Below are 10,275 nucleotides of genomic sequence, written 5' to 3'. Positions count from 1 at the left end.
TGATGTAAGATATATATAAGATCCAATGGCCTAGAATCTAGAAGACACTCATATTATCTGTGTGCAAGGCAAACATGTGATTAGGCTTACTAAAAAAGAAGCAATAAAGAGCATAAATGGTTGTGCCAATTCATTAGTCCGAAATAGTTTGAGAGATTAAATAAAGAGCATGACCATGTATTTAGACTAAGTCCAACAAGCCATAAGAAACTCATAAAAGAGAAACACAAATAGAACACCACAATAAACTAAGCTAAAAAAATCAGCAGCAGAGTGTGCTTTATGATCGAAGCCACTGCCAAAAAAAAAACAGAGAGAGAAAACACAACAGACTAAACTTGGAAGTTTTATTAACCAACAATTCTGGACCAAAATCATTGTCAGAGAAGGATCCCTTCTAGTTATGAATCAAATACTATTTTGCAACATCAAGAGAGATATTGTCAATCCCTTTAACACAATCCAAACCCAAACACAAATAGAGATATTGACACCTAGAATAAACAACCAAACAAAAAGCTATTATGCAGCATGTCTGTTTTAGTAGCCAGGATAGCTTTTCCCAAAGAATAACTGCTGTCTTTATAGATAGAATTGTACAGTAATGGACAAATACACAATTGATCAAGGTATTGGGCTTCAAGGGTAGACAAAAGTTAATTATTTTATCTCCAAAACGATTTGTAACCACTAACCAGTAAAGTACATATGCTATAATTATAGAGAGTGAATGTATCAGAGAGTAAAAATTCCACTACAATGACAGTAAACAAAATGCACTTAGAATTGACAGTAAAAAGATAGAGAGACAAAATAAAACTATATTCATTAATGGTTCAAACTTAACATAAAGAAACATATTCCAACTCAAATGTCCAAAAAAATCATCATTTTCATGTGACTGAAATTAATTGGAAATGTTTATCACATTAAATAGAAATAAAAAAGAGGAAAAATCAATAAAATGCGTGTTGCATATCTAAAACTAGAAAACAAAATTGAATTGAACTTGCTTTCTGCTGCTTCTCCAATTCTTCTCAAAACTCAGAGTTTACAACACTAATGTACGTTTCCTGGCCTAGATACCACGAGTTTAGATTGTCTATTCGAAGGTTCCACATGCCACTATTGTCTAGAGAAATCAAAATTGCTGTCCAAGCTCTGGGAAAGACCTGTAACCAGTTGAAAAATCATTATGTTAACAAGACATGATTCACTTCTGACAGAATATGGCTCTTGATTAAGGGAATTCTGGTGCAACGACTCAAGAAAATATGAGCTAAATATTAAGCTAACTAAATGCAATGCTACAGAGCACACACCACCAAAAAAAATAAAGAAACGAAACAACAATAGCAAAATCAATCAGCAATAGCAACATCAAATGTCAAAATAAAGTTACATACTGTATTGTACTGAGATAAATACACTTGAATAATAAAAAAATAGAAAAAAAAAAGTATTAAGCATGCTTACGTGTCCAAGAATAAATCTTCTAAAGCACTGCGCTTGATATGTTCACCCTTCATGGCAACATCTGTGAAAATAATCTGATCTAGTTGTACACCTCTTTGAACAGCATCTGGAACACCAATAGTTTATCATAGAGGTTGATTAAAAAATGGAATCATAGAAATATGTTGATTTAAAAATGAAAGACAATCATAAAGGGAATCGAAACATACTGGCCATTGTCTCCTTCTCTGTGGATTAGAATTTTCCCAATCTTGATTCCCTTACAACATGCTCTCAGAGCATTCTCCATACTCTCACCACTGTAATGACAAGAATTAGTGTGCAATGAGAATATATCGAATTAGTACATTGTGAAAAATTACAGCTTTGAATCTTATTTTTTGGCCCAAGAATAGAAATCCTCTAGAGTTTGCTTCCAAATATAAAATTTATATGAAAAACTGACAAAAAAACACATGCCACAATTGCTTTGCGAAATTACCTCCTGATTATAGACACACCACATAATCTCTTACAGAAATCTACACCAGTATACACGGACTCTGCGAAAGACAGGAGATGTAAATTAGCTATGAGCAATTACAGTTTCAAGAAATTGGACTCTCTTAGCGAAATCAAAATTAGAAAAAGAAAACAAAATAATGAAGGTATCATCTATACAGCATAAACTAACTTTAGTCTTTGAACAGCAAACCTGCATATGAAGCATGGGTCCTAAACTGTCATATTAGGACAGTTAATATTAGATTTTCCTTTTTAGAGATTTGCAGTACTGACAACATAATGCTTTGCTTTTCTAATATGAGTAGTGGCACTTAATTGTTGAGGCTAAACAGTTAATGCCCTCACATTCAGACAAGAAGCTAATGTTACTCATATGCTAAAAATTTTCCTATTTAAAAAAAGAAAAAAGGAAAAGTTACAATATGATAAGTAATTTTTCACATATAAGCTGAAGGAACCCATTAAAAATGAAAACTGAAAACTGAAAGGGACAAAGAACTAAAAAATTCCATTTGACTGCCAGCTTACTAGTTGGAGTGACCACCTGTTTTTCTGTAAATGGCAGATGTCCCAGACCATGCTCAACGACCTGGTAATAATTTCAAGATCATTACTCATTGACTAATCCCATTCTCAAAATGCAAAACCATAAATAAACTTTATATTCAAAGAAACAAATACTCACCAAACGAATCAACCGATCAGCATAAAATACAAAATCATGCTTCGTTGTTTGTGAATCACGTATGAGGGTATGCATGCCCCATATCTGCATGAGTCAACCGGTAATTAGTGCCATAGAAAGTTGCTGAAATTACATTAATAACAGAGAATGAAGCTTGCCAGATACCTGAAAAGTTGAATGTATAACGTACAAATTAGGATATATTTTACACAAGTCATGCTGGCCAAGCATTGTATGGATGTGTTGTACAATCAAATCAATAGCCACGTGATTATCTCCTCCACGAGGAATAATGATGTCAGCATATTTTTTTATAGGAAGAATAAAGTCATCAAATGCAGGCTTCACAAACTTTGAGTACTGCATTAAAACAAAAACATTTTAAGAAAATGAAATGGTGAAAAATGTAGCCTACTTTCATCTGATTATTCTCTCATTTTCATATGATCAAGTACCGGAGACTAATAGTGAACCCTCAACCCTATCGAGTGGAGATTTTGCAAAACGGAATGACATAAATGATTAAACAACAAGAGTTAATCAAATAATAAGAGCAAACCATCCGTCACAAAGATCACTTTCAAAAATAGCACTTTGAAATTTCTAGCTACTAACAAGTAACAAAACATAATCACCACCAGAGTTGCAGTTTCATCTCCTGAGGTATATTCATTGATACTTTAAACTTAATTGCGGCCCACAAATTCAAAGATATAATCTCTTGGAAATAAGAATGATTACAAAATTACATGAATAGTTGCTAACCTGATCAAGAACTATACCAATATCCCTGTTTTTTTCTACTGTGTCACGCCTTATCCTCCTTGCTAAACGAACATCAACATCTGCACTGAAAATTTTTCAATGTGAAGTGCCTCAACTTAGTAACACTATAAAGTGACATATCACGACATCCCATAGTTAATGGAGAAACTATAAAAGAAATCATTATATTAATTGAATCTCAAATGTAATGGTATAATACTGAATAAATTAGAAAAAAAATAGTCAGATAAGCATCTCAAGACCACATATTTGTAGTAGTAACTAATGAAAAGCATCAGAAATATAGAGTAAGAACATCAAGTAGCGTAAATGATAAAAAAGAAAATAAATGACCTGTATCGACAAATATCTTCATATTCATCAACTCTCGAACACGGGGATCATGAAAAATGAGAATGCCTTCCAAAATTATCACATCTGAAGGGTTTACCTGCACAACATATGCCGCCATATTGTTGAAGTAAGGGTCCTCTAATTCAGAATTCTAATAGAGATAAGAAACATACTGATAATTGCAAGCATGCACATACTGTAAGTACGGAATAACTTTAATTCTCCTATAACTTGTCTTTGGTAAGACAAGTATAAGAAAACAAGAGACAATTCATTAGACCAGCATGTTAAGAAAACAAAAGTTACCCTTCTAGGCGGGAAGACATTGTTTTTGTAACTCTTGAAGTCATAGTTTGGAATATCTACTGCTTGCCCATTCCTCAACTTATCCATAGAAGCTAAAAGTTTCTCATTATCAAATGCATCTGACAATAAAAGCAATTTTACATCAAAAGACATGAAAGAGACAGCATGCACCATATAAGAGAAATACATACCATAGTTAGGCTAGTTATGGCTACAAAGCAAACCAATTCTAATGTGCCCCATTAAATGGCTAAAAATATACTATATTTTTGTGAATTTTTAGCAAGATACAGGTATTAGAAACTTTGTACAAATGGGCACTAAATTACATAAAGTTTAATAGCACAAACCTCATTGCTTGGTTTAAATGCAGTCAAACACTATATAATCCTAGAAAAAATATAATGTGACTAAAACAGAAATTCCCTCACCAGGATGATCAAAATTGTATTCATGTACTCTTACATGTTCTTCTGGTGTCAAATTATGGTAAAAAGAATCCTGAGAAAGCATAAACAAAAGTATTATAAGAATGATCTGCAACACATATACACGGATATTTTTATAAATAAAAGCTTTCTAGATTTTACCTCAAGCATAAAATGACATAAATATTAGAAAATTTATGAAATAAATAAACAGCAGAAATATGGATTTCCATTTAGTTAAACTTACCATCATAAACCAAAAAATCCACAAGTACCCAAAAATGTGCCAAAAGAAAAATCAACTTAAGAATCAACACAAAACTATTTTAACCCTTGAGCTGAGTGTTACCAAGTTCAGCTCATAAATATAATTAAATTTCTTACAATCAAATAAATCAATAAGTATGTTTCCAATAAATTATATTCAAGTTGAGAAAACCAGAAGCCTAGAATCATACAAATCATGAAAATTTTCATGATTAGATTACCTGGTTAACAAGAACAACACGCTGGTCATGAAGCTGTTGTATAATCATATCACAAACTGTAGTCTTACCAGATGCTGCTCCACCAGCAACCCCTGCCATGCAAAGAATAATGTGATATCTAGAAGAGACTACAGAAGAACAAGCTTCTTCCAACAATTCTTCTTCCTAAAAGAACGAAAACCTTATGCGCCAAGACCATAGTCCAGCATATAGAAATACAAGAGGCTACCAAAGAAACAAAATAATGAATTTTAAAAAAATCTAAGGGTGGAAACAATAAATTTTTTAAGAACCACATAGATAAGAAGGTGAACTTTCGGGAAGATATATTAAAAATATATATATATACAAATCTTTTGTAGGAGGGCTATTTCCCATCCTGGTCACTATGTAGGTCCATCCCTGACCACAGCATAATTTTTCCCTCAACTTAGGATGATATCTATTTAGTAAAGAAAATTGAAGTATTGGCTTCTTGTACGTGTTCCAATCCAAGTTTAAAGGCATATTCGTGATATATATTAAAATAAAAAATAAAAAGAAGAATGTCTTAACAATGTAGTTTTCCAATCCAACTTTACCTATGACAAAAGGTTGCATAAGAATGTTATCTGCAGCAGAGGTTGTTGGTTGGTCCACATTTGAATGCCTTTCCTGCAGACTGTTCATGTGAAATCCAGAAAAATGAACCCCTGAGGAAGCTTCTATTAAGTCCACAACTGATTTGGACTCCATGCCCATAGACCTATCCCATAAAAGATACAGCGGTATACGAACAAGGTTATGCAAAGAAGAAAATGAACAAACATAAATCATTCTCAAGAAAAAAAAAGCACTTCATGTCTAGCAATGTGAATCTTGAGTCCAACTGATGGTTCGATTGAGTATAAGTTTTTATGAACCATTAACCAACTTGGCTATTGAACAATCAAATTCAGTTAAAAAAGATGGTCAAGTCGCTTGATCAGAAGTGGGATCAAAAAACAATACCAAAGGGTACCCACCTAGCGTTGTAGGATCTTAAACTGGTAAACAAGCTCGAATTCAAAGACTTATTACAATGGACAGAATATATCATCTTAAAAACTCTGGCTTTATATGTTAGTGGCAGTGATTGATCAAAACAAGCAACAACAACCCAAATGAAAATGCTATCTCAGTTACATGTACCAAATCAGTATTCCAAATGCTTCTAACCCAATAATGCACACAACAACAGTCCAAGTACCGACACCACCGTCCGCAAACGACACCAAGTTTCGTGTAGCAAGCACACCAAGTTACGTGTACCGACACCAACTGAAGAGGCACTTTGAGAATGGGATGTTGGAAGCTATTGCAGGGGAAAACACAGCATTTAGAGACTTAGCAGCATCAGTGGCATCAAATCCGAATATATTATCCCCTGTTGGACAATATAAAAATAGGTCCCCAAATTAAGATCAAGTGGCAGTTAAAAGAGATTGAGTCGATTGGGCAACTGGGTATCAATTTCACTAAGAGTGCAATCAAACAAAAATATGTTAAATTACAAGCTAAACCCATGAAAATTTCACACAATCCAACGAGAATAAGATGAGAGATTACCTTTACGATGTCAAAGGGATGGCCAATGGCGACTGTGGAAACTCCAGCGAGTAAGACGGCGACGTACTGCTTGTAAGCGGGAGTGTCCCCCATCTGAAAAGGCCCTTTCTATCTGTGACTAAACATCACTGCTGCTATCATGGTCTCCTCCAATATCAAAGATGGAATTTAGACCACACCTGTTTCAATGGTTTGGTCCGAACTAGGGAAAATGAGACAGAGAGAAAGAGATGGTTTGGTCTGAGCTAGGGAAAATGAGACAGAGAGAAAGAGATGGTTGACAGAGAGAAAGAGATGAAGACTCAGTAGGGAAAATGAGAAAGAGATGAAGTCTGAGACAGAGAGAGAAAGAGACGAGGACTTTGGTCCGAGATAGGGAAAATGAGAAGGAAAATTTGCCTCCTTTTTTTTCACTTGCCGCTTTTTTTTTACCTCTTTCCGCGTGTGACTTTAGTCATTAACTTTATATATACAATAACTCTTTTTAAATAGTATTATAATGATGTGTTATGGTAATGGGTGTTTGGTGTAGTGTGAGAGACTTGTGGTATCAGAATGTGCAACCTTGACTTGCTTCCACACCTTTAGATACTTGCATATTTTTTTTATTGAACATATTTTATAAGAGCTATTATGATAGGTTCTTCATTTTTTATTACGATTGTATATATGCAGGTTCTTTCCATGTTTTTTTTATGTTTTGGGTTTCTTTATGATATCTATAGAACTATAAAGTTGGTGTAATGGTATTATTTATTTGTTATCAAGCTCCATCGACATTTAATCGATCTCCATTAAGCTGTAATCGATCTCTAATCGAGCTGTAACAGAGCAACATACATATTTGACTTTAAATTTAATTTAAGAAGATATTACCGAGAAGCCATTGAGCTTATATCAAGCACTCATTGAGCTCATATCAAAAAGTAATCGAGCCCATAGCGAGCTATTATCGAACATATTGAGTTTATATTGAGCTACTCAAAAGTTGGTGAAAAAAAAAAAGAAAAAACAAGGGAAACCAAGCAATGTTAATAATAAACACGTGTCCAAATTAATACAAATAGTTTATTGTCTAGCTTTGCATGAAGCCCTATTATGGCCAAGACCACCACACATACTACACTTACACTCTTTGCGCAACACTTTGCAAATTGATGGATAACGTTTTGTCTTCGTTCTTCCTACATTTTTCTTCTTTGGCCGACCAATTGGTTGTTTCTCAACGGGTAACCCAACTTGCATATTATTTATGTCCTCATGAATCATCCATTCATCCTCATTGTCAGCTTGTTAAATTGTTTCTTTATACGACTCCCCCCACATCTAAGTAGTGTACAACGGGGAACACAGTGAGTAAATGTTGATACCACGGTTGATGTGCCACTACATGAACACAATATATCCCTATAATCTAAAACATGCCACAGGAGCATGATTTGGTCATCAAATTCACTTCACCATCACCATTTGTGAAACGCCCTACTACTCAGGGACCGTTACACTGAGTATTTTCAATAGTGCTAAACTCCATAAACGAGTCATTCGGCTATAACCGTGTAACTAACACATGATTAACGGTTTAGTGTTAAAAATATTTTGTCAACGGTACCATCATTTCATTAAAACGTTTACCTCATTCATGGGATCCCGAAATACATTTAAAAGGATAATTACAATAATAAAGGTACAACCAACTCACCTAAGCAGCAATATAGGGTTTGGCACTAGTTCCGCATAAACCCTCGGCCATGGTGGTTGAGCAGCGACATTTGTACACATCGTCACCTAAGCTCTCCAACTCAACGATGGTCCAACTTTCTTTTCACTTTACCTAAACCATATAGCACCCGTGAGCCAAGGCTCAACAAGAAAACTTAAACATGCTCATAAGTAGTTAATTACACACATCCAAATCATAATAAGCATGCCTAGCAGTAATAACCCTACTTATGCATGCACACCATTCATATAAATGACTACAACATCATATGGACCAATAGCCCAAGATAACCATCAATGAATCATATCGAGGTCCAATGCCCAAAATACAAGATTTTGGAATCATACTCGGGCTCAGCGCCCAAACACATGATTAATAAATCATATTGGCTCAGCGCCCTAGGATATGGGTCTAATGAGTCACACCAAGGCCCTTTTCCCTGTCCTCTATATAACCAGCCTTGGAGTTGGCCTAGCATACCTAGCGCTCTAATTATCTCAGGACCAATAGGTTTGTCGAGCGTATAATGCACTCCTGGTTAGGCATAACCATACCTACCAGTGGTGAGTGCGCTATTGCCATCCTTGACTAATGAGTCAATGTTTTACGACTAGCGTTCAGCGTGCTGAGGTCGTCCTTGACTAATAAGTCAATGCTTTACAACCAACACTCAATGTGCTAAGGCCATCCTTGACTAATAACTAAATGCTTTACAACAAGCACTCAACGTGTTAGGGTCATCCTTGAAAAATAAGTCCATGCATTACGACCAGCACTCAACGTGCTAGGGTCGTCCTTAAATAATAATTCAATTCTTTACGACCAACACTTAATGAGCTAGAGCCGTCCTTGACAAATAAGTCAATACTTTACGACCAGCACTCGACATGGTAGGGTCGTCCTTGACTAATAAGTCAATGCTTTACAACCAGCACTCAACGTGCTAAGGTCGTCCTTAACTAATAAGTCAATGTTGGGGCCCAGCTCTAGGATATGGGACTTAGAAGTCACCTCGGGGCCCATTGCACTATCCTCCATATAATCATCCTTGGAGCTGAACCAGTGTACAAAGCACTACATTTTCCATGACCATTGGGTCGGACAAGCGTAAGATACTGTAATGCCTCAAATTTCCTAATAAGGTTTAGGACCTTGATTAGGAGGCAAGGAGGGCCATAATTGATTTATTACGATATTAAATGATTATATGCATGTGTTATGTGAATTATATTATAATATGATGATAAATGCATGCATATGGGTTTATTTTTAATTATAAGGGCATTTTCGTAATTTGGCCTGTTGAGGGCATAATTGTGTATTTTCGTGCATGTGGGTGAGTTATGAATGGTACCACATTATATGTGGATTTTTTTGAGCCTTTCAGCATGAGACAATCATGAAATGCAAGTGTTCGGTCTGGTCATAACGGGTTTAGGTTCGGGGCTCGGGGTGATTTTAATGATTAGAACATTACCAGGAATTAAAGGGTAATGGGGTATGATTTATTGGTATTTGAGAATATGGAGAATAACGGGAATTGGAGGGTGTTAATTATGATTAACGAGATAGGTGCGAAAGGACGATTGTGCCCTTGGTGGCTGTTAAGGTTTATTTTAGACTTGAGGGCAGGATTTATATCAGCCATTAAGGCTGTAGAAGCTTTCCAAAAACTTACCAAAGTTTACTCTTCTCCTGTACCTGTTTTTCCTACTTGTTCTCTCTGAGTTTTTGAGCTCTTTTTGACGAACCAAACCAGGGAACCAAACAGTGATAACCTAGGGTTATGCTCTACCATTAAAGAGGGTGTGTTGCTGAACTTGAGGTGAGTTTTTAGCCACAAGAACATTAGTTCTTGCTCTATTTTTCCATTTGAGTTCCAGCTGGTTTTAGAGTTGGAAAGTTGGGAATTGATTGGAGTTTTGGCTAGGGTTCTTTGGGTTATGATGCCTAGGTTGT

At 35.4% G+C, this 10,275-nt stretch overlaps 1 protein-coding gene across 1 annotated transcript; it reads right to left on the bottom strand.

The window, feature by feature from the left end:
• Positions 1-867: 867 nt before the first annotated feature.
• Positions 868-5,762, bottom strand: LOC133801749 (uridine kinase-like protein 3). Its single transcript, XM_062240000.1, has 11 exons — positions 5,588-5,762; positions 5,007-5,098; positions 4,522-4,591; positions 4,091-4,209; positions 3,785-3,881; positions 3,431-3,510; positions 2,831-3,025; positions 2,666-2,749; positions 2,509-2,569; positions 1,958-2,018; positions 868-1,775 (listed from the first exon to the last, which is right to left on the bottom strand). Exons 1-11 carry the CDS (start codon positions 5,745-5,747, stop codon positions 1,646-1,648), a joined length of 1,149 nt encoding a protein of 382 aa, XP_062095984.1. The 5' UTR covers positions 5,748-5,762; the 3' UTR covers positions 868-1,645.
• Positions 5,763-10,275: the final 4,513 nt, after the last annotated feature.

Source organism: Humulus lupulus, chromosome 9, assembly GCF_963169125.1.
Source record: "Humulus lupulus chromosome 9, drHumLupu1.1, whole genome shotgun sequence".
Taxonomy (NCBI): Eukaryota; Viridiplantae; Streptophyta; class Magnoliopsida; order Rosales; family Cannabaceae; genus Humulus; species Humulus lupulus.
Note: the sequence above shows the minus strand (reverse complement) of the source record. Positions and strands in the feature narration are given on the sequence as shown.